Genomic DNA, 26,493 nt, shown 5'->3' with positions numbered 1-26,493 from the left:
TTCCTATCTGCTCTCTTAAGTTTCCAAAGTCACATTCTTCTTAGCTTACTGCCCTGTTATTCCACTGTTATTCATACTGTATGCAGGATTTGTGCCAGCCTCAAGATGAGTGGGTGTGTGTGTTGTTGTTGTTGAATTTGTTGTAAGTATATGTATTCCTTTGTGCCCAATCTCTCCTGTCAGACAGAACGTGCTCAACTCACCCAACCACATGAAATTCTGACATCCGTCTTGCAGCAGGAGTTTGGCAGGTAGGTTGTTGCATTATTCATGTTTTCATGCAATCAATCAATGTTGAGCTGCAAGCTGCCAATTCAGCACATTTTCACAGGTTCCTTGTTTCTAAATGTTTCAGCTTTTCAATAACTCATCTTTATAATACAAGGCATGTTGCACAATTCCTGCATTGGGAAAAAATCTTTTATATCTCCTATTTCAGAGAAAACAGAGAAGAACTTCTCCACAAGGGACTTAAACACCTTCTAAGCACACAACCATGTTTCAATAATGATAACTGCACACACTGATGAGTCATAGTATTTTCAATTTACTTTCTAACATTTACAGCAATTGCAAACAATTGTTTATATATCAAGAGATGTCGCTAATTGAGGATGATTTCACATGGTATCAGATATGTGCCGGAGGGGATATTGTAAAAGCAAAGAGTCTCGTATAAGTGTTGCTGAAGCAGAACAAAATGATTGGGACTGGTATGCACTTGCTCAACCCACATACTGCCTTGCCGATATCACCATAGTAACCAAGACGAATGCCAGAGTGCCGACATTTCGTCTGGTGCAGGCAGGTGGAATGTCAAGACTGTGAGGTCTTTTCCATTGCAAAAGGCAGCCCAACCACAGTCGGTAAACAAACATCTTTCCACCATTCACCCTGTAATCACACCACTTAGCGAACAGGTCTTTGCATAGTCTAAACTAGGAGTGTGGAGCTAAGGTTATGAAAACATCTTGTTATAATATTTATCCAGGCCTGATATGCAATTACAGCTGTAACTTAACTTCATTTTTCTGACAGCATGCCATATGGAGAGAGGGTGTGTGACTAGCTCACTGAGGAGGCATCATCTGTTTATATGGTTAAATCTGTGAGATATCTGTGATAAAGTGTGTGACGCTTTTGGGAGCAAGTTTTTTTTTTTTGGCACATTAAAGGGTCGTTCACACGTTCTTGTGCTCTGGTGCACAATTTTTTAATTGCTGGTCACATGCACTAGATGTACGCCTTAGACAGTCATGCCATGAACACTGAGATGAATGCTTTTTTGACCATTCCATTGCATGAAGAACATGTCCTGTGTGAGCAGCCCTTAAGGGTTAAACTAGAGGTCAGTTTATCAAGAGTGTCTGATCATGATTTGGCAAAAGAAGAGTGTGTGTGAAGTGACATGCTGTGCTTGTGGAATGAGTGTTAATGACAAGAGCTCAGGTGTTTATCTGGACAGTAGCAGCATGGTGTGAATTTCCCTCTTTATTCAAAAAAGCAGAACGAGTGAAGTAAAGTACACAAGGGTCTATGTTTAATAGGAATTTGCAGTTACTTACTGATGTATACAGGTAGCCCTCGCTGTTCATGGCCAGATAGAGTTTGGTCTGAACTCCCTGGATGGCCACCACTCGCAGGCCCACTGGGATGAGGTTAAACGTGGCTGTATAGGAAACAAGGAAAGTCACAATAATTAAAAAAACAAATTCATGATGAACACTACATGTCTTGACAAAATCTCTAAACAACCTAATTATGATATATCACCCATTACAAACAGAAGGGGAAAGTTGGGTAAGCTGTGCAACTTTTTCCTTAAGAAGTAATTTTTACTTACTTTTTACCACTGCTGTGGCACTATGAGCCCAATGTCTGAATGTGTTTGAAGTGGACAAATCTCAAAACAATTTGGACCCTGTTACAGTGGTCTTTAGCATTGTCCCATTTCAAACGGATTGCCCAAAACACATATTTTACGATAACTGCATCTATTTACAATCTTGCACAGTTTATTCTTGATAACATGTCAACAAACACGAAAGAACGTCTCGCACCCATTTTTTTTAGCTTATTTGCACCTTATGCAAAGGGAAAAAAATAAGAAAAACAGCTGAAAATAATATAGAGAGTGGGTGATGTTTTATTTTATTTTTGAATTCTTTTTTCGTCTCCTGCTTCCCAATACCTTGTTCTCTTCTTGCACTGTGGCTCATTGTCGCTCTCTTGCTCGTTGGGACAGTGCACATACCTGACGACAAGATGTCTAGATATGTAGCTGATTTGAAATCTGTCATAGCGTCTGTGACCACTCTCAGCATGTTGCAGGTGTGTGCACAATACACAACCATTCTATGTGAGATCGGAGACTTTTCGACAAAGACCAGTCACTGACTCAAAACATTAAAGGAGACGAGCTTTAGTTGTGTAGTGTACACTAGGCTTGAGCTGTCCCCTAGGGAAGGGAAATGAGTTAAGGTAGTTTCTCAGTGAGCCCAATGTAATTGTATTTCATGCATTTGGATGCAAAGCTCTCTATCACTATTAGATGAGTCACTGGAACAGCTTACTTCAAAGCATTTGGCACACTTTATGACACTTAACTGCTAAGTAAATACTTTATTTAATAATTCATAGTTAATCTTTAGCCAAATAATTGATATGGTTTCACTCAATTGCAATACACCAGCATGTTCTGCATTATATATTTTTATACCTGGATAAGTTTACTTTGACATGCAAAAACAGTTTTTAGCATAAAAAAAATGCTTATCACTTTTTTTAATGTGCTCCTGTCAATCACAAGCAGCTGTATGTGCTGTGCCTTTCCTAAATATGTGTTATAAAAACATGAGAAAAACAATTGTGTACCATTTAAGGTTTAGACACAACATACACAATGACACATCTTACCCCAAATACACTCACCCCAAATTTATTTAACCATGAAACAGCATTCGCAACACATTTAACTTTAGTAATGCGACATATTTCTGTAATTTAGAGAATGTCAAACATTCAGCTGTAAATAATATGGTGCGTGACTTGTTATCAGCATTTGATTGGACACATGTTAGGTTGTGATATTATTGGTTGATATTATTTTTCCCTGCCCAAATGGCCTCAGTTACGTTAGCAGCAAAAAAGATGCTTTAGAGAAAAGTGTATGAACGAATCTGATAAAATTGCAAGTTGTCTTTTAGATATTTTTTAGACATTAACTATGTTTCTTCATTAAAATGATTTCAACACAATCTTTTACATTATTTTTAACCCTGGCTCAGATCTATTTCCAAATGTATTATAGCTAAATCTACTGTACATTAACCTTATTCATTCCTTGACTTGTCTGATGTGTCTCATTTGTAAGTCGATTTGGATAAAAGCATCTGCAAAATGACTAAATGTAAATCTACATTGGGACGCATTTCAGCTCAATCTAAGCAGTGTCTGCTGCTTGTATGTTTCATTCTCTTTGAACCACCGCATCTTTAATATATAGTAATTTTCCCCCTCTATCTCTCTTACTTTCTGTTTCACACTGTCCCTCTGTCTCTTTCACACGTTCTCTCTCTCTCTGTAGAGCAGCGTTTGTGAGCTGTGCAGGGCTCTGTCTGCTTGGTAACACTGGCTGTGCCAACTCTCCTCACACCTTTGTCCCCCTGTCACTACGTGAGCCATAAAGCGGACAATCTCTCCCATCCACACTGTCTCTTTCTGCCATTGGGAAGAGTGAAGCAGCCAGCCAGCCACCCCTGACTCTGAGAGTGTGAGGAACATACTCTTTGGAGAAAAAAGCACAAGCTTTCTGAAAGGAAAAATGTGTGAGCCATTTCGATGGTTATGTAACCACACTTGATTAAAAAAAAAGAAAAAAAAAAAAGGAAAGGAAAAAAGTTGTTGTAAAGTAAATGGCTGCCTCCTTTAAAAAAAAAAAGAAAACGTAAACCACACTTTTTCAAGACTTTTTCAAGAAGTGTGATTTGTGTTGGTGGGATTGTGTTTGAGTATTAACTCACAATCTAAGATGTGGGCATTGGTCTTATGGTTAGTTCAATGGACTGGTCCATATTTCCAAAGGTATACTGCCTTCATATGGCAATGTGATTATCAAAGTGCAATATTTTGTGCTTTAGGAATACACTGCATGCACAATTATTAGGCAAGTGAGTATTCTGATCTTATCAGTATTTCCATGCACATTTTCCAACTCCAAACTATATAAACTTGAATGCTTATTGGATTCAATAATTTTCAGGTGATATGTATTTGTGTAATGAGGGAGGGCTAACACCTTATATCAAGGTGTGCATAATTATTAGGCAGCTTCATTACCTCAGGTAAAATGGGCCAAAAAAGAGATTTAACTGACACTGAAATGTAAAAAATTGTAAAATGCCTTTCAGACGGATGCAACACTCTTGAAATTGCTAAACTATTGAGGTGTGACCACTGGACAATCAAACGTTTTGTTGCGAATAGTCAACTGGGGTGCAAAAAACGCATGGAGAAGAAAAGGCACAAATTAAGTGTAAAAGACTTGAGAAGAATTAAACGTGAAGCTACCAGGAACACTTTATCCTCCAGTGCCACCATATTCCAGAACTGCATCCTACTTGGAGTGTCCAGAAGTACAAGGTGCCAAGTGCTCAGGGACATGGTCAAGGTCAAGAAGGCTGAAACACGACCACCACTGAATATATTTCACATGTTGAAGTGTCAAGATTGGGCAAAGAAATACATGAAGACAGATTTTTCAAAGGTTTTATGGACAGATGAAATGAGAGTGACTCTTGATGGACCAGATGGATGGGCCCGTGGCTGGATCACTAATGGACACAGGGCACCACTTCGAGTCAGGTGCCAGCAAGGTGGAGGAGGGGTACTGGTATGGGCTGCAATCATTAAGGATGAGGAAGCTGGACCTTTTTGAGTTGAAGATGGACTGGAACTCAACTCCCAAACTTACTGCTAGTTTCTGGAAAGTACTTTCTTCAAGCAGTGGTACAGGAAGAAGTTCTCAGCATTCAAGAAGGCCATGATCTTTATGCAGGACAATGCTCCATCACATGCATCCAAGTACACCACTGCTTGGCTAGCCAGCAAGGGCCTCAAAAATGCCCAAATAATGACTTGACCCCATGCCTCACCTGACTTAAATCCTATTGAGAACTTGTGGGCCCTTCTCAAACATGAGATTTACAGTGAGGGAAGACAATAAACCTCTTTGAACAGCATTTGGCTTCAGCGAAAGTTGACCGTGAACAGATAAAGAAAGTGACAGACTCCATGGATGGAAGGCTCATGGCAGTTATTGAATAGAAGAGTGGCTATATTGGTCAATGAATATTTTTGAAAGGCCAAAAATGTCATTTTGTGTTACTTATTTGTTGCACTTACTCTAAAAATTGAGAATAAACAACTGAATTGGGAGAAATTATTTTTGTAATTTAGTTGCCTAATAATTGTGCACACTTATATATTCCCCTGAGAAAGACAAAACTCACTTTTCCTTTGTTAAACATTCAGGTTTGAGGTTCAATAACATTTTGGATTGACTGAGAGCATTGTGTTTGTTCAACAATAAGATTAATCCTGAGGAATACAATTTGCCTAATAGTTGTGTACGCAGTGTATATATACTCGGATCTGTATCAGAAATCATCACTTTTTGTTTGTAGTATACACACATGATCGGTACATATAAACAGAACCTAATTTCAGAGGGTCTAACAGAGCTTGGCCGATGGAGGCTGTGAAGAGACTCAATTACGCACACCTAATAGAGCACCTGAGCACAGAATCAGAGAGATCTGGGAAGATCAAGAGGGCACGATAACCATCTTTGGAAAAGGGCAATAAATCAACTATCCATGAGAGCACACCCAATGCATAATCTACCAGAATGCTTTAAAAGAGTCTCTCCTACAGCACTTATCCCTGAAAACATGGGTGAGAAATCTTCCTGTAATTTTATTTAAAGCAATATGGCAATGAAAAAACTGAAAAAAGTCTGCCATCATTTATTCACCCTCATCTTGTTCCAAACCCGTTTTATTTTCTTATTTTCATAAGTTGAACAAAAGAAGACATTTTGAACAATATTCTGGTCGCTCTTTTCATGCAATTACAATTTATAGGGAGTGGAGCATTCAAGCTTCAAAACAGACATAGAAGCACCATAAAAGTAGCATAAAAGTGGTCCATTCAACTTGTGTGCTGTATTCCAAGTCTTCTAAGATCATACTAAAAATAGACAGAAATTTAATTTGTTTTTCACTAAAAATCCACCCTAGCTCGCCTTGGCGTGTTCATGAGAGTTCACGAGTAAACAAATTGTTCTTCGGAGTCTGATCTTTTCAATGAATTGGTTGATCCAGTTCGTAAAACTGGTCTGAACATTCCAGGACATTACTACTTCTTTCATGTTCTCTCAAGAGCGATACATTTATGATGCTTTTGTTTCTTTTTATTTTAATCCTAAAAAGGATTTTGTGTCCTGGGGGACACATTTTTGAAATGGCCATCCCTGCAAATACTAAGGTCATGTGACTTTATACAAAAACTCAACTCAATCTTCATCTAAAAATAACATGGCAGAATTTTGAGAAGGCAGCTGAAGGCAGATCCTATCTTTTACATGTTATTTTCACAAGTTATACAAGTTCTTAAACTGAAAATAAAAGCAACTGCTTAAAAAAACAAACAAACATGAAAATGTATTATTTGGACCCTAATGTGTTGGAAAATAGCAATTAATACATTTTCAAAGTCATCTTTATATTCTTGCCCATTTAAGCGCTATGCTTGAAAGCTTAAATCCCCTTCAATTTAACTAAATAGAAGAGAGCGACCAGTACATTCTTTAAACAAATTTCCTTTTGTGTTCCATAGAAATAAGAAAGTCATATGGGTTTGGAACAACATGAGGGTAAGAAAATTATGACAGAACAGAATAGAAGAACAGGGAGCCCTGCAACAGATGTCATGGCCCCCACAATCACAATCTTATTACTGAAATATCTTGGATGTTTTACTTTTAGTGGTTTGTCTTTATGTCAGGATGAACCCATGTAAATCTGGCTAAACTTTTACTGCTTGTTTAAAAAAAATATATATTTTTGCTTTTTATTAATATACTAGAAACTCAATATATTTAGACATGAATCTTAGACTCGTTAGAAAAAAACGATTGTGACCGAATGAAAAACGCATCAGACCTCTCCGCTCTATAGATGGCAGACGAGTTAGCAGAGATAAAACCTAATGTTGACGAAGTGAAAGGCCTCCTGCCAAGACTCATTGATTAGAAATTGAATTAAGCTCTAGAAACACTGCACAAAGAGACATAATCCAATAGTGCAGCCATACCTGACATTTACTGCCCAGAATTAGCTTTTGTCTTGTTCCTCCAAGAGCTCATCACAGCTGGACTCGAGACATGGAAAGGCTGAATTTCATTTAGATCTTTATCTGTTTAACGTCTGCTGTTCACCCCCTATCCATATTTTATCTAATAAAATGAATTTCATTCAATCACTTTCAAACTGGGATGGGACCATCTAATTTTCACTGTCATTCTTACATAGTTAGAAAAAACAACACAAATCAACATTTATAGAATTTACCATTGAAAGACCAAACAATTTACAATGTTTGAGAGTAAGAGTGTTTATTATTAATGAAAATTAAAGTGTTTAGATCTCTGAAAAAGCAACCGCAAATGGACGCATGAACCGCTGCAGTGAAGCGAGACGGCTAGATACAAGCTTCTAATAACTGTAGCACACATCTTATCTCTGGTAGGTGAACAAAATTAAGTTTGATAGAGCTGTAAAAGTATAGATAGCTCCCAATATAATGAATTTACTATTACATTTAGTCATTTAGCAGATGCTTTTATTCAAAATGTCTTACAAATTAGGAACACAAAAAATAAATCCTTACATTGTCTGCAGGTCATGCAGACAGCTTTAATCAATGGCTTCAATGATTATAAAAGGAGCTTCTAATATTCCTGATTTCTCCGCTGAGGAAACAATTGTGAGCATCTAAACTACGATGCAACTTCATCGCCCCTCATATGCATAGACGCTCAGTATCAACAACACGTCTGGATAAGTCACTTCAGGTAAACGTTTGATGTCCTTTGAGAAAACATGTTAACGCAGAGCCTTATTTAGAGGATCTGGTAATGATACCGGAAGTGCTCCCAGGCCAGTAGCATTCTAATTCCTTTGTTATTGTTTACATCCTTGAAATGGTCTATAGACTGGACTTAAAGATAGCACTTGGACCAAAAGCCACACAAAACTCTCATTATGATTTCATAGGGTCTTTAAGGAGGATAATGACATAAAATTATGAAACTTAACACTGCTCAGCACACAATAAGAAGTGCAGTGAGCAGCTGTCCAAAAGCTTTCACGCTGATGAGACATACAGTACATCTAGACATCTAGAGAGTAAAGACTGCATTTAAGCAGACCCTCATCCCTATCAAACACACACACGCAGACACAAATCAGGAGCAGAGCCAAGAGGACTGCTCTGCCGTTGCTATGGAGACAAGGGCACAGAGCTCCTAACAATTCTATTTTTGTAGTGTGAGAGATAGAAGCTCCCCGTTTTCCCACTTCTCTCCAGCAACAGCTTTCCATTCTCTCCACAAAATAATGGAGTATGGTGGGAAAAGCAGGTCAGCTATTATGTAATCTCCCCCCTATATAACTCATTCTACCTCTCAATCAAAGATTACAGCGAGACAGAGAAACAAGAAAATAAGTGAGAAAACAAGGAGAAGAGGTGTGGCCAACCACACAAGTGTTGCAGATTCAACTCCAGAGTGAAATACAAAAATACTAAAGTGTACTTGAAATAATAACTATTGTACAACAGTTAGATCAGGTTCTCTAATTTGTTTGGAAAAGCATAATTCTAATATTTAGTATAACAGCACCGGACCACTTCACTGTTTGTTTCACTCCGCTTGTCTGTTTTTGTGGTATTCCAGACAGACTGTCAGTCTGTGCATTGCTCTGCGACATGCAGTGGTTTATCCTGCTTAGACTGGAAGTGTGTGTTTTATATTTTCTTCCATGAGAGGATTTGGAGACTTGAGTGATCCCAGTGATTCCAAATGACTTGGATCACCACATATTGAGCTCATGGTTTGTGTTTATTTGCCTGATATGAACGTCATCTTCGCCCAATGACTAATTGAATAGAGTCAAGCTAATTTACAGGCTCCAGAATGCCACAGTCACTTAACATCAGTGAGATATTGCACATATTAAATTAGAGCCCTGCCAACCAGCTAGCCGTCTCTATACTTACACACAGATGCTGTATAGCTCAGACACTGACTGGATGACACCGCACTTGCCTACAGACTAAATAATTCAGACTTGCAGGTGCCCAGCAAGATGACTTTAAAAGCAAATGTCACAAAATTATCTTCAGGAGAAAGTTGTTTTTCTGGCACTATGGACGTTTGGCTAAAAAACAAAAATGTCCATTGACTGTACTCTCTGAAGAAATGTCTTAATGGTGTTTTTTTTTTTTCTTTCTTTTTTATGAGAGTGCTCCTACAAAATTTCCTGAGTTTTCAACCCGACCAACACGAGAAATTAAATGGTATATAAAAAAGTGAAAAACAAGGCTGAAGCTGTCAATGGGTAGTTGATATTGAATACTTTTGGAAAGTTTAAATGTCCTGCGGTGAGACATGCTATGCTCCATTAAAAACTATTTTAAATCTATTTCTTTTTTTATTCTTATATAATTATTATGCACAATATAATAAATAGGACCTCGTATTAACTGAGAGACTACATGGAATATCTTTACTTATAAAACATCATGTGTCACATCTAGGGCTGGGCGATATGTAAAAAATATTTTATCGATAATCTCCTCAAAAAATATTGTGATTTACGATTATATCGTGAACCCCCCTGCCAAAGGTCTATGAATATTTTTGCTTTAAAGATTCAATTCATTTATTGAAACACTAAAAACTTAAAAGACATTTCTAAATTCAAATTGCACTTTAAACTAAATGAAAAATAAATTTAAATAACAAAATGATCAAAAATCTTATTTAACCACCTCCCCAAATCCAAACATTTACCATCACCAACGGCTCTATTTGCCATTACGCAAGAATCAGTCAGCGACAACATGTGGAAAATTACTAATAGCCTACAGTTTAAGAACTAAAACAATTATAAAAATGTAAAGATAATAATAATCATAATAATAAAACCTAATAAATTCCCTTGTGTTCCCAAAATAATGCTGCCAAATGTGTGTTCTTATCGAATGTGTTTGTATTGCGCTTTGGTAATACAGTTAATGCTGCCTAAAGGAAAGAAAATAGAACTCAATTTTAGGTTCGATGTGAATGTGTCTTGTATTATTTTATGATTTAATCACTTTTGTCTTTTTTCTTTAATACAAAGATATATATTACTGAACCTGCAGAGTTGCATTCACAATGCATGTTAACCGCAAAATGGTCCATGGAAATAAAGAGAAACTCACAGCACCTCCTGAGATGATCGGAGATCATGTGCAGAATTCTCATAGATGACATTATTCTTGCAAACAGTTTTCAGATAAATGAAACAGACTCTTTACAGTACATGCATTTGTTCCACGAGATGAACAAACAGCGAATCAGACACAAGCATTGACGGCTTTACTTTTGTCTGTTCTTAAAAATATAATAAAGTGTGTTTCTTCAAGCGCGTTTCCTTGTGACAAACAGCATTTCTTGTCATGTCTCACTCTGAGACGTCTTACAGGTCGCCTGCCTGTTGCGGGTAGATGAGCAAAATTACTCGTGCATGAAATACATTTGGACGAGGAGCTTGCAAACTGGATTCAGCCTCATCACATTTGGTGGGTGGCGGGTGCTAGTTTCACACCCTGGCCACTGTTTAATATGTTTGTCAACTTCCCAGATCATGGGCACCTGCAAGATTTCATCTGAGGGTATGCACAGAAATCAAACGATGTTACATTTTCTCTTAACAGCTTACAGTTCATTGTGTTGCAGTTGTTTGTATTGTGATAAATACATGTAGTGTGACAATAAAATATATTTAAAAATCATAAGAATAGTCATGATGAATTATTTTCATGTATTTAATACAGGAAGTTTTTACAAGATATTTTACCTCAGATTTTAAAATAGTCCTCTTATATTTACCTGAATTGCTTCAAAATTGTTTAAAATAATTTCCAGACACTGCTGGTCCACAATAATCAAAGTATATTTGAGATTTTATTAGTGTTGCCCTTTTAGAGTTACATGGCATCCACTCAGTCTGGATTTGTGGCCAATGTGTATTTTAATAATAATAATAATAATAATAATAATAATAATAATAATATGTATACTTTGAATACACTAGGGGTGTAACAGTATGAGATTTTCACGGTATGATAACCATCACAACAAATACCACGGTATTACAGTATTATGGTATTAAGGTGTATTACTAACATTATTAACAGTTTCATATTTAGTTATACAATTAGTTATATTTTGACTTTTAACTACTTCTAACTATTTATAACTGCTCTACTGCCATTTAATTGTAAGCCATGCTGCCAAATATTGTTTTTGATTTATTTTAAGACATATGAAATTTAATTTAGTAAAAAAAACAAAAAAAACAAAAAACAAATGTACAATCTGTATAAATAAAATATAATAAAAATATCAACTAAAATGTAAAAATACTACAGTATCAGAAAACCTAAAAACACTAATGAGGATTCAATAATTAGGCCTGTTGCCATTATTACATTGTCTGATAATTAAATTTGGTATATGGCCATATACGAACAAATACAATTAGAGTTCATATATTTAAGAATTTATGCACACATTTAAATTCCACAAGTGTGTGTTATATTTAAGGGAAAACTTAAGGTGTTTTATGCATCCGGGAATTGGGACTTAGCCTACTTGTTATTCTTATTAAATAATATATTAATACAATAAATCTTCATTCTGTTTAGGCAATAGTGTGAGGTTTCCATGGTTACATGGGCTGGCCTTTCTCAGTTTAGAAAGCAGCATAGATATAAAGTTTGGGATCTAAATAAAACTTATGTTAGAAACACCTCTCAAACCACATGTGAAGTGACAACATTTTATTGCACAATATTATATAAGATGTTCACAAGATTAGAAATATTATAATAACTTCTAAAATAACTGGTTACAATGCAAGTGCTGTTAGCATTTGGAGCCAGCAACTATTTTCATTTTCATGGCATCTAAAAATGCAGCGCTCCCATGAGAGATGCTAAAAAACACAGTTAAACATGATGCAGTTGTCAAAAAACATCCATCTAGCAAATGTTTACATGGAAAACGATTGAAAAACAGCGCGAGTGGATGCAAACACGTTCAGCACTAGCTGAAGTTTCTCAAAGTTACCTCTCAAAAAGACAGCCTTTTATTTCAGTTGACTGTAGGAAATTTTCCACTTTATTCAGCGCTGTATGTTCTGTGTTCGTAAATATCCCGATACTCTTTTACTGTGTGAGAAACCACTCCAAATGATACAGTGAGAGAGCGCTCTGAACTAATTGTATTGAATCATGAATCAATCCAAACCCGTTTGGCCAATTAACTGAAAAGAACCGACATTCACAAATTGGGCATTGCTAGTTCTTTTAAACAGCCAACAGAAATACGGGACACACTTCATGATTGATGAAATATTCTGAGAGTAAATGTTTCTCAGGTCAGTCGGAACGCTCATGGTACGCACAGTGCGTACGGCCGTACAGTTGCAGGTGCCACTGTCCCAGATCCATGGTTTTGCCATTTCCCAATATTGTTGATCAACGTCTGTCAAGTGAGTGTCGCAATCGGCATCTTTGTAAGATATCGTCCAGCCCTAGTCAGATCCATTTCAAATGAACTAGTGAAGGCATAAAGATTATTTAAAAAATGGGATACTTCACTCAAAAAAGAAAATTCTGCCATTGTTAATTCAAACTAAGGGCTTCAGACTGCTACTATAATGGTTGCAATTGTGTCAAAAATAAATATTGCAATAATAACTTAAAATCCAGTCGCCATTGGCAACATTTGGGAACACTTTGTGTGCATTCACATACGGTTTCATCAGATATCACCTTGTGAGTTATTGAATAGAACGCAACAGTCTGGTTCCGAAAGTAAAAATTCCATTACATTTTTCCATAGACTAATTGATTTTCAATGATTGCTAATGAAAATTTCAAGACAGACCTACCTTGAACCCCGAGGTTGTTTATCGATGGTATACGCTTCTTTTGAAGCCATCCGTCTGCGTTATTTCAACTTCATTTTTTCATTGCTTATTTGATATAGGAATTCCTGGTAAACAACGATATTACCCATGGTACAGCAGAGAACGCTTCATCAATCAGAGAACCACAGCCAACAAAGACCGCGAAATTTGCCTCGGAGCGACAGCCCATTCCCATCATGCACTGAGTAATGTAATCAAGTCGGTCTCCCATTACCCTTAAATGACTTATCTAACTGTACATATCTGAATATTGTGCAATAAACTTAAAATATATTGTTCCTATCCTATAATCAACAACCTAAAATCAATAGTTTGATATATTCCAATAATTTTTTTATTTAATTACATTATTCGCAATGCTTTATGGGATTGTAGTTTGTACCCTCGTGAAAGTACACAGCCTTGTACCTTTGTCTTTTTGTCCAATTTTCAAATAATTTTTTGCCTCAAAACAAAGTTTGTGATGTTGTGATTCACCTCGAAGCCGGTTGGTTTGATTCATGGATTATAACTCTTTTAAGGAGGATTTTATGAAAAACCTTTTTATTTTTATATACTTCCGGAAAAATACTTCCAGAACCCAGACGCTGAATAAGTTGGCAGGGCACTGTTGCACCCTATTACATCTTTAGAGCACGCACCAGTGTCTTACGCTGCTCAAACAGGTTTGAACTCAGGAGGTCAGTTTAGCTGTTCGAATCAGTCACTTGACACACACAGTCACAGGGAATCATACAATGAATTAGTCACCTTTTTTTCTGTCAGTGATCACTAATGATCTACTGTTGATAAATGACTACTAATTTTGTTATATGTAAATGTTCACTTTGTAGTGTTTATATTGTAATACACTGCACATAATTGTAAGAGTGCATATTTTGATTCCCTTACCTGTTTGTGATAGCACATGTGAGCGTAGACATAAAGAGTCATAAGAGTCAAAATAAGATCCTGCTTCTGAGCAACTATCTAAATTGGGCGATTTGGCCATTTGACTCCTAAATGTTTCACTTTTTTTAACCTAAAATATTGATATTGTTTAAAAAAACAAAGTTCAAGGATGCATTATAGTATCAACCACCCCTATAAGTGTAGATATAACATCGGACCGAACAGTTTCCAAAACCGTACCATTCCGTGTCAATCTGGGTGGCGAGGTTATGGTGTCTTTTTTCACTGTGGTTCTGTGAAACGTTATATAGCTCAAGAAATTCAGCAACAGTGAGTATATTCGTCTCCATGTTGTTTTTGACTACATAAAAGTTAAATGTCATTTGATTGGTTGTGAATAAATTCAGCTCTGATTGGTCAACGACAAGTGGCAGCCACGGAGAGAAAAATATTTGTATCTTGCGCGGTGTGCGCCGCAAGCAGTCGTGCACAACAAAGCAGCAGGACTCTTGTGAACAAGCTTGGAAAACAGCCTCCATTTTGCCACCTGCTGACCCTCTCTCACTGAAAATGAATAGGGAACCCGCGGTTACCGCGTCCCCTGTAAAACCGCCTTTAGAGTTAAAAAAAAGTACTTAAATATTTATCTTTTTCGCACCAAAAGTAATCGTATCACTTTAGAAGACATTAATTTAACCGCTGGAGTCATATCGATGATGTTTATGCTGACTGTCTGTGATTTGTGGAGCTTCAAAAGATAAATCTCCATTCACTTGCATTTTAAGGACCTACTGAGCTAAGATATTTTTCTATTTTTCTTCAAATGTGTTCTGGTGAAGAAAGAAAGTCATACACACCTGGAATATCATGAGGGTGAGTAAATAATGAGAAAATTTTCATTTTTGGGTGTACTATGCCTTTAAATTTGATTACATTTCCCCAAATATTAGCGAACACGGCAAGCTAGAAACTACTAAAAGCGCTATAAGTTACCTTTGCATAGGCAAACTGACAATTGTGAGTTGCCACGCACTAAAGCCATTCCACCAGCACGGTTGAGAATGGTTAAGTTCCGTACCATGCTCAAAACCATTCGACCTTATGGTGGAAAAGAGGCTATAGTTTGAAGGAGTATACAGTACCTGCATAAGAAACAATGACAACAGCTGTCATTGAAATATGAGTAGACATATCAAAGGATAGTTGCTCTATCAAGAACCCCAAGATGTACCTGGATAGGTAAAAACTTCAGAACCCATTCCCGTAGAAAAAAAAAGAATCAGAAACCCAGAGCAAGACTCCAGCTGACTTACTGAAACCACTGTCCTCCTCTTTAGTGCCATCGATGGTTCCATCTGCTTGGAGCTGCAAATGAAAGCCCTGTCGACTGTACAGCTTCGTAACGATCCCCTTCAGCTGGGGCTCTGCATAGAGGAAGACAGAAGGTGGAGAGAGAATAAGAAAAATCAGAGAGAGGGTTAAACAGGCTGTAAAGCTCCAGGCTTAGCAGAGCTTTCCATGGTCTACAGATCTGAGCCTGAATTACAAACAAGAGATCACACCACAGAATCAGAAGAACAGGGGGAAAAAATGCTCTACATGTGGGAAGAGTCACCAGAGCCACCACAACGAAAATGTATGAAAGCTGCAATTTGTAAGGCAAACTGTAGTCTGCTGCCCATAATAAGAATTCATGCAAAACATGTAGATATGCTGAGGAGCTATATCACCTTACATGGACTTTATTTTCATTACTGGAACTAAGAGGCATACAGGACATCTAAAACAGCTCTCCTGTACAAAATACCAGATTGCATCAGCAGATCTGTAGTTAAAAAGGCTTAGTGGGTTGGTGGATCATGATATTACACTGATTAACGTTCATTATCACACACACACACACACACACACACACACACACACACACACATATATATATACACACATACACTACCGGTCAAAAGTTTGAAACACTTGACTTAAATGTTTCTCATGATCTTAAAAATCTTTTGATCTGAAGGTGTATGCTTAAATGTTTGAAATTAGTTTTGTAGACAAAAATAAAATTGTGTCACCATATTAATTTATTTCATTATAAAACTAAAATTTAATAAAAATAAAGTTTTTGAAATTGATGACATGGACCAAATAATAAAGAAAAGCAGCCAATAACTGCCCAACATAGATGGGAACTCCAATACTGTTTAAAAATCATCCCAGGGTGATACCTCAAGAAATTGTTTGAGAAAATGCCAAGAATACATTTCTGCAAAATCTAGGTAAAGGGTGACTACTTTGAAGATGCTAAAATATAACACAGTTCTGATTAATTTGGGATTTTTTTTAGTCACAATATAATTCCCATAGTTCCATTTAAGTTATTCCATAGTTTTAATGACTTTACTATTATTCAAAAATGTGAAAAAAAAAAAAAAAAAAGATTACAATAAAGAATGAGTAAGTGTTTCAAAACATTTGACCGGTAGTGTGTGTATATATATATATATAATTCATACTGTTTAAATGTAACACATGCCCTAAATCACAGTCATCAGAACACACAGTGGATCTGAATATTATGATAATATACTGTATACCAATTTATAGGTATCAATTCAGAATACAACAAAATCACGTACCCAAAACTATGGAGAGCATTTCTCATAATTCTTTAATTCAATAGGCTACTGTTTGGTACTATTTTTTTAAGCATGTGCAATTTTATTGATTTTCCATAAAACACAAACAAGCCCAATACCTCTGCTGGTAAACCACCCATGGAAAGCATGATATGGAAGCATGTGTAGGCTCACCTAAAATTGCTCAACAATAGGTGCATTCTTTACTTGAAAAATGATTTGTGTGTTTGTGAGCAAGATATTTAAACATGAGACTAACAAAGACAGAATCATTGCCACAAACTCTGAGATCTATAGACACAAAGTTCCACACTTAAGCTAAAGTGTCACATAATGGTTATGTAAGATCCTGTCTGGGGAGGGGGGTGAGGTGACTGGGGTTATGCTACGCATATACTGAACACAGTTGTGCTGTATGTGTTTGTCTGTGAGAGAGAAAGAAAGAAAGAAAGAAAGTACTGTTTACTTAGGCTAATCTGCACAACCACTCTGTTGAGCTTTATTTTCAGAATCTGTTTAGTGTCTACAATGAGAGACACAAATATAAAACTATAATTTCACAGTAAGAGTGAAAAGGAGATCCAAAGAAGCTTAGTTGTTGAGTCACTCTCCTTAAACCTCTGTAGAACTCATAAACCTGACAATCTTTTGGTATTAATGTCACTTAGGGTGTACTTTACAATTGAAAAGAACCTAGTGTTTGAAAGAACATGTGAAAAATATTTCCAATGACTTCTGAGCAGCATCTCTTATACTGTATATCATCCATTGATCTGGTCACTTTCTCTGAAGGATTTGTAATAAATGTTTTCAAACACATTCAGATTTCAGAAAAATTCATAACAGCAGGTTTGTTGCACTGCAGTATTTGCAGAATATTTTATATGACCTCAGTGTGTGAGACTGAATCACCAGGGACATGACCAACTTGCTAGTTAGCCGCTGTCCAAGAACTTGTGTCAAGCAATAACCTGCTTAGTTTGCTTTCTATTGTCCCTCTGTACCCACTGGGATTAAACACACTAGAGGGCAAGAGCAGAAAAAGGACTGCACATCCCAGTATCATCTCTACTGCAAAACCATGTGTGCAGACTAAATACAAAAGTTACATACACTTGACAGGTTTTTTTTTTTTTGTCTCACAAATACTATTTTGCCAAGCTGGAATGCCCAAAAAAAGCGCTGTAAGGTTGAATGAATGACGTCACAATGAAGTGAGAAAACATGCAGAATTAATTTTAAAGCCATTTAAAAAGTTAGTAGTAGGCTATTACAGTCTGACATGATGGGTATAGCAATTACTTTTTGAAGAAGAAAAAAATGGAAAATGTTAAGAATAAAAAATAAACATAATTGCACTGTAGAGACTCAAAAAGTGTGAAGAAGAAGAAGAAGAAGAAGGTGATGAGGATGGTGGTGGTGATGAGGATGGTGGTGGTGATGAGGATGGGAGTGGTGTTACAGTTACAATGACCATATTGAGATGGGACCTTAAAAACACAGGTAACATCAGACCTGGTCGTCTCCTCCTGCGCTTCTTGGAGCTGAAAAGCTTGACTCGGGAGAAAACACTCAGTCGACTTGGTTTCTCGCATGGTCCCTTGGTTTTATTGGGACTGCTCACGCAGCGGCAGGCGTTTGATTTCTCACGCTCCCTCGCCTGCCTCTTCTGCCGAATAAGGGAGCTAGCGATCGCCGCAGCCATGGCCAGTTTGACGATGTGACACCCAAAACTTTCACAGGACAGAATTCGTTTCCCCACCTCCTCCAGAACAGAATTTCTTAAAAGAAACCTTCGATTTGACAGTTCACATCCAAGTCTTCATACACAAGTCACCGCCATTGTTCGTTAGTCAGAATGACAGATCCGCGTGCAGAGTTACAATTAATATTATAATTATATTTTTACGAGACAAAACACAGTTACGCAGGTAATGGAACACGCATCTAGTTGCATTTTTCTTCAGAATGAGAGTCTTTGAATGGATCGACGTCCAAGTCAGTTGCAGCCTTACCGCATCTGTCTTCTATCTGGCCATTTCGGTTAATAACGGAGAAAATGTCCCCTCGAAGATCCAATAGACGTCTTGAAGCATCCTACGAAGTAGTCACAGCACACAGGACGCGACCATGTGCGTAAAACACCTGTTAGTGAGCTCAGGAGCGCGGTTCAGCGTGTGCGCGCGAGTGTATGATTTCAGTTCATCTTTATAATCCATTTGTAACGTAGATTCAAAACAACTAGAGTGGCAACTTACTTGCAGGTCTTAATGTAATAGCAGCCTACTATTATTTCTCCTGTAGCAGTCAATGTCAAGCAATTCCACAATTATTATTATTATTATTATTATTATTATTTTGCGGTATCCATCTCACAAGAGACACGTTGCGCTCTTAAACGCATCCTCTCAAAGAGCTGTCAGTTTCGAGGCGGTGGGCGGACGGTGGCGGCTCATGTAGAACAAACAAAACAAGCTTCGACTACGCCTATAAATTAAGTGGAGTGGCCATATAATTTCAATATTGTAGTGAAGTAAACGGAACTAGATTAGTCCTGATATTTCCAAGCATCTTTTATACATTCAGTCAGTGTGAACCGTGTGGTGGCTAAAGAGCGAGACTTATCAATATCTTGCAGGGAGAGAAATGGATTCGCGCTGGAGAATCACGGGGAGACATGGACTCACGCAAACATGTGGCAACTGTGCTGCTGCTCCAATAATTGAAGCTCCTGAACAGAAATCTTGGGACAGACGGCCTGAATATAAAGTCCCACACATTTTATATGTATTTTCTACAACACACATGAGCGCGTGGAAACAACGCAGTCGCTGTCCTGACTGGAGGGGTGTCGGATGCCACAGTAGTGAGTTTACTGAAGGCGTGGCAAACCACAACTGTATTCTGGCCCACTCACAATAACACGCATTCCTATGCACTGGAGTTTTCTTAGTGCAACGCTCTGTCTGGAGGTGCGATGGAAAATTTAAATCCTAGCATAATTACAAGTGAAATTACGTAACGGAAATGTCAATTTAATCATTTATTTTAATCGGCAGTTTGACTGATAGATAATATTTTGAATGTTTTGAAACAAAAGACCTACAGTATATTTAGCCCTAATGCAATTTCATAAATCAGTGAGTTTCAGTCAATCTCTGCAAAAACAATTATCTGTCTGTGTACAAACAGTACAAATTCAAACACTCTCTGTTATATCACTGACTGCAGAACAGTCCTCAGCAACTACTATGGGGTCTACTGCTTACTGCCCTCCCTAGTCAACACGTTACAAAGCGTTTCATGGAGTAGCCTCCTGTTTATGAACATCAATAGCGCCATCTACCGTACAATCATCACTTGAGTCACACCTGATAACAATCTTCGACATGTAGATCGAAGACTTGCATCAAACCTGCTTACGAATGTTACATAAAGCAAGTTTAGCTGATTTCACATAATTGAGGTTAGCTAAATGTGGCATCCAATATTATCTCAATAACACAAGTTTGCTCCTCAAATTAAATGTAAAGAAATGCCACTTGCTCTTATAAGCTCAGTAACAGAAATTCTAGCGACACTGTTGATTTACCTAAATAATCTTACATTCTCTGAGGTCCACAAATATTCCTCTTTATTCCACATAGTAAAAGCGTCTTAGGTTTTGTTATTCAAATCAATTATTCAGGCATCCCTATGGGTACCCATAATGGGCACTATTATGAATGTAAAAAATAATACTTTATTATTATTATTATTATTATTATTATTATTATTATTATAATGCATACTACACACTAAATAATCAGTAACAACACAAATAAATAACTAAAGCGAATTAATGAAGAAAGAAGACGGTAATAAAGCGTTAGGACTATGCGCGGCTTTATCTGAAGTTCAGCACCTCGGACAGCACCATCGGCACCCGCTAAAGCAATGCTAAGCTCCCAGAGAAAAGTAAGATCAAACAGAAATTGACAGGGGTGTCGTCATCGATAAATATCAAGAACGTCAAATAAAACATTAGAGCAAAAAAACAAAACAAAAAAAACAAAAAAAAAAAAAACAATGTATCCACACTTTGTCTTAAAACTAAAACAACAGTGAAGCGCAGGAAGGTGACGCTAATCCTTACCTGACGTTGATTTTCTGAGAGGAAAAGTCATGTTTAGCAGTTAAAACGCCAAAACAATACAGATGAAGGCCAGCGATGGTTCACCGTGAGCAGAAATATGTTTACAAAGTTTTGACCATACTAAAAGAAATCCTAATGGAGCAGACGAGAGGCCATCAAGGCGGGGCCAGCTGCATTGAGAAATCATTAATCGACATTAGTGACTAGCCATTACTTCTAAAGCGCTCATTAAAGATTCATTCGAAGCGCTGTTGATCCGACAAACAGGGTGTGTGTTCACTAAACTGCAGCGCTCTGGGTCAAAATTGCAGGGAGCAAATCGAACTCTGTACTTCCTACTAGAGCAGAGCTTTCGTTCCTCTCACGTTACAAAGAAACAGCTGTAAAGTGATCCTTTAATGCGTCGCGTAAACCAGTTATACCAGACCTTCCATTCTCCAATCGCATCATCCAGCATCTGCAGATACTACAGCAAACATTAGTAGTGCTTTTCACTTCTGATGTTCTGAACGCGCAAACAACGATCTAAGCATCAACGTAGAATGAATTCTGCATTATTTAGCAAACATATTAGGCTATTATCCAAATAAAAGTGATTTAGAATCATTACAATATTATTATTAAAAGTGACACAATGCTGGTGATTACTTCCATGCTCTGACAACAACCTATGTATAATGAAGGAGAGGCTAGAGGAATTTGAAAATCAATCCCATACAATTTATTTCAGCATTTAAGTTATAGTAAACTTAACGTAACCAGACTAAGGTTGGTGTATCTACACGTATGGTATGAGCAAATTCCGACCTACAGTTAGACAGACTGAGCAAACTGGTGCTGAAAAAAAACAACAACCTGGCTTTATCAAGTTCTTGGTGAATTTCTAAAATGCATCTTTGGAAGTGAAGCACAAGTAGTGAGACCTTTGTGACTTTCTACCACCCCTTTATTTAGAGTTTATCAACAGATGCCTTAATATGCCAAGGTGGAATGCAAAGTGAGGCTATAAAAACATTATAAAACACTATTTCCAGGATTCAGATGACACAGGCATCAAACGCACTGCTCTCCAACTGAAGACTTGATAGGAGGATCTGAAGCATTAAAAAACACTATATTCATAACCTGCAAACACTTCAAATAGCAGACAAATATGCTTTCTTGCATTCTATTGACACATCAGTGTTGCTATTTATTATTAGTTTTACAACAGTGTTTTGTTTACAATAGTCTTGCATTTTATGCTTTCAGTTATCATTATCTTTTTATATGAGCACACATAACTGTACATAAAAATCCTTTGCATTTATTAAAAGTGGCCAATAGAGAAGGCAAGATTCATAAATCACTGCCTCATAGGTGTTTATCAATGATCTGACCACTAGAGGGAGCAAGTTCATCATATTTATAAACCTGCATAATCTCTCCTTTCCTTCAGAAAAATAAATGATTCTTTACATCCAAGCCCAGTGACATGTTTCCTGCAATATTTGTCCGAGGCATTTTTATGTTATAGTTAATACACAGCTTATAATTTAATATAGGATTTTTAGGCTAAAATTAAGACAAAAAATATAAAACCGGTTAAAAAATAAATGCATGGTTGCAACCTTTGTTGAAAATGTCCATGATGTGCTACAGTATATTGTAAATAGAAGAAAAGATAAGAAAATTGAAGTTAGTTTTGAGCAAATCTCTAGCATCATTTGTTTGAAGACGGTTTGCTAGCAACTTGGTTTAATTTTTTTTTAAAATTTTTTTTTTTTTTTTTATCCAATGGCATTCATACATTTGTGTGACTTAAGTGGCCAAAAGTGTCACAAAAGCATATTATTTATTTTAGTCAATATGTAATTTTGGTTTTGATCTATTTATGCATTTACTTTTGTTTTTGTTCCTTTTAACTATCAGTTCATGAATAACAATAGCAGAATCTGTTTCACTTCGATGTATGTTTATGAGGCATATTTAAAGTGATAATTGGCAAGAAAATGGGGAAAAAAACTAAAATCATACTGATGTTATAAACAATAAATCTAACAACTGATGTTAGGTCATTTAACTACTTTGAACAATTACTATTTTTGGCCTACTTTTGAAATTGTTAATTGCGGCACTGCTAATATTGTTGGCTCTTTATGATTAACTGCTTGTGTTAGTATATTCCTTGCTTTGGATAAAAGTGTCTGCTACATAAATATATGTAAATGTGAATTAACCGAATATGTCAGGGAGTAAGATTCCCCAAAAAACTGAAACCTACTATTTATTGTGCAGTGTGCTCACTTGCTTGATGGCTCTTGCCACATTTCCATTTGAATAAGGGCTCTAAGCTCCTAATGCAGTTTGGCATCCCTTGACAAAAAATACAGGATTTGTTACAGAAATTAGTTAGTTTGAAAGGAATAGGTAGAGAATAGGAGCATCAGCCATAAAAAGCATTGTGGAAATCATGGATTATCAGACGGCGTAAACAGCTTGTCCATGGGGAATTGGTTGCTTACTGTAATCAGACAATGAGAAAGAAGGAAGATCATCAGTTATGTATCATTTAGGAGCTCTGATACAACTGTAAGGCATTGCTTCACAGGAAGTGTCTGCTATCATATAACTACTATGAGACCATGCATACTGTATGTGGTGAACAATCAAACTAGATGATATTCCAGGAGCCAGTTTATGGCAGAGCCCCTCTTTAACTGTCAAGGCAAAGAAGAGTGGCTCCATTCTGATTGGATCATGGTAGGACACAAACAAATTCCAAGCACAGCCATCAGATAAGCTGCTCGGACAACTACTTCAGAAAGTAAGGCCCCAGAACTTCCAACACGTTGGAAAAGACTTCTCATTGGTCCATGAGTGGTTTCTTAGCAAGCTCTAAATCCCCCACCCTAAGGTTTGCCCTAAAACCAGAGGTGAGAAAGACCATAAAAATTCTTCAAAACCTCTCGAAGCAGCATTAACTTACCATGTGGAAAAGGTGAAACAAAGAAGTCACAAAGACAAATCTTTGCACATAAACGTTTACTCCTAACATGGACACCAACTGCAGCACATCCATTCCATATTTGTTCAAAGAACTGTTGATGTAAATTGCAGTTTTTCAATCAACACAATAGTTCACACAAACTGAACTATGGTGGTATAAATTAATGCATGCATAATATTTTATCTTTCTATAGCATGTTTGGTCTCTATATCTAAAAGTTTTGGAAAAGGAAACAGTGCATAGACAGGGTGTTCTCACTACACATAACAGCATAACACACTCTGCTGGGAGTTCATGGACATGGAGATGACATAGAAATAGCTGTGGAGATGAAAATCTCAACAGGAAACAGCACTGTTTTATCACATTCACCTATAATGAGTAGCTGTGCTGTGATTAGACTGACACAAACATGCACACTCTTACTCTTACACGTGTGATAACAGTGCCAGTTTATTTGTGTGCTTGCTGCTGACACAAACAGGCACACACAGGCACACAGATGGCCATACTGATCCTTTCTCTATTCCTGGGAACACTGAGATAACAGCAACATACAGCCTTCTCGCAAAGCACAGCCAGAAAGAATGACATCATCCCACAGTGCTGCGCACAAATCATGGCTGTGAACTCCACCAATGGAGCTGTTGCAAATTGATTTTGAGATTCATTGACAGTTAGGAAGATTGAAGACACTTTTGACCTCTGCATACATAAAAAAACACTCCCCTTTTCTCTATAAGATATTAACTTAGTGAAGGCCAGTAGAGGTAGAGGAAGGCGTTTTAAATTTTAAAAACATTTAAACTGGGATGTCAGCAAAAGTCACATGCTTTGTGTGTATTCTAAAGGGAAGAGTAATGTGGCCAAAGATCCATTAGATGAAAGTGATGGCTTAGATTTAAGAATTAAATTTCAGCAAATGACTTGCTTAAAGTGTCTCTTTAAACCTACAAACCTCTTAACTCAAACAAATCTTTAGTTAAATAAAACAGAGCTGTCAGAAATCAAATCAAAAGACATAAATATTAAAACAGAAGAAGAGAAAAAAGAAATGTTGTGCTTTTGAAAAAATTATGTGTTGTCCTGATGTGGCCCGTAAGAGTTCAGAGCATCACAATGATGCTAAAGAAAGGAGGACCTTCTGCTAAGCACTGGCCATTAGCGCCATGACAATGGCAGGCGTTGTCATGGAGACAGTGTCTATATGAGAGAGCATGTGTGAACATGGTAGGTGGGGGTGGGGGAGACCCATCCTCAACCCCTCTCCATTCCCCCTTTCTTACCCCCACTTAATCTTCCTTGATAGCAAAATGGGATTTTCAAATAATGTCCATAACTAGGTTGCCTGAAACCTGCATTCTGGCTTGAGCCACTAATGTAATAAGTGTCAGACAGCACTTTATATAAAATAATGGGAAAGATTGGAAAAATAAGATAATAGCGTTTCAATGTCATCATCGAAAGCATACAAGAGATTAATGCGGAGTAAATAAGTGACAGAAAAGGAGGAAAATAGAACAAAGGATGGATGAGACATGGAAGTTTAATTTCTTGAAATTATGTCAGTAATGGACCTTATAACTTGACATTTTTATTGGAATGACAACAAGTCTGTGAAGCATGGACTTATAGTCTCTTTAACAGGCTATACTGTTGTTTAAATTGTTTTGAATTGCTCTGCTGAAAAAAAACACAGAAAAAACTTAGTATATATATATATATATATATATATATATATATATATATATATATATATATATATATATAAATATACATACACAGGTTTGGGAGGGTTAGTTTTGAAATGTATTCCACTACAGATTACAGAATACATGCTGTAAAATGTCATTTGTAATGTATTCCATTAGATTACTCAAGGTCAGTAATGTATTCTAAATACTTTGGATTACTTCTTCAGCACTGGTAGATTTTTTCACTTGTTTTGACTATAAAACTCTGCCAGTACAGTAAGACAAAATACACATGTTAAAAATACATTCTCTGAAAAACCTAAATATCTTATGCAGTGTTGTTTCTAAAACAAGATAAATCAAATTGATCTTATTTTAAGGATTTTTAGATATTTTTACAGGAAAACAATACAAAAATTATTATCAAGAATATGATTTTTGCCCTAATATCAAAGGTCTTACTAGAAAAAAGAAATTATGATCTAACGTGAATTTTCTTATGATCATGACAACTTACACAAGGTGTATTTCTATTTCTTCTGCTCCAAACTTACTTCAAACTTACTTCTCTGTCTGCTCGTATGAATGTAACACATCATAAGAAAGTGTTTCACCGCTGTTTAAATGCACTTTGGATCACATAATTTATATGTATAAATGTTTTCCATCTGAAAGGACTAAATATTAAATGAAACAAATGACAATAAAATGCAAAGTAATCTCTTCAGTAATCAAAATGCTTTTTGAATGTAACTGTATTCTAAATACAAATGATTTAAACTGTAAATGTAGTGGAATACAGTTACTTATATTTTGTATT

At 36.7% G+C, this 26,493-nt stretch overlaps 1 protein-coding gene across 6 annotated transcripts in view; it reads right to left on the bottom strand.

The window, feature by feature from the left end:
- LOC127418223 (fibroblast growth factor 13-like) overlaps positions 1 to 26,493 on the bottom strand; it is a 165,466-nt gene that overhangs the window by 28,510 nt on the left and 110,463 nt on the right. For 5 of the 6 annotated variants that reach the window (XM_051658688.1, XM_051658683.1, XM_051658684.1 and 2 more), the window contains 2 exons: positions 15,530 to 15,640; positions 1,566 to 1,669 (listed from right to left, as the gene is read on the bottom strand). In XM_051658688.1, the coding sequence (XP_051514648.1) occupies positions 1,566 to 1,669; positions 15,530 to 15,640 (215 nt within the window). Of the gene's footprint in view, positions 1 to 1,565; positions 1,670 to 15,529; positions 15,641 to 18,370; positions 18,931 to 26,493 lie in introns of those variants that run through there. The other variant, XM_051658686.1, reaches the window with a different exon arrangement.

This window comes from Myxocyprinus asiaticus, chromosome 27 (assembly GCF_019703515.2).
Source record: "Myxocyprinus asiaticus isolate MX2 ecotype Aquarium Trade chromosome 27, UBuf_Myxa_2, whole genome shotgun sequence".
Taxonomy (NCBI): domain Eukaryota; kingdom Metazoa; phylum Chordata; class Actinopteri; order Cypriniformes; family Catostomidae; genus Myxocyprinus; species Myxocyprinus asiaticus.
Note: the sequence above shows the minus strand (reverse complement) of the source record. Positions and strands in the feature narration are given on the sequence as shown.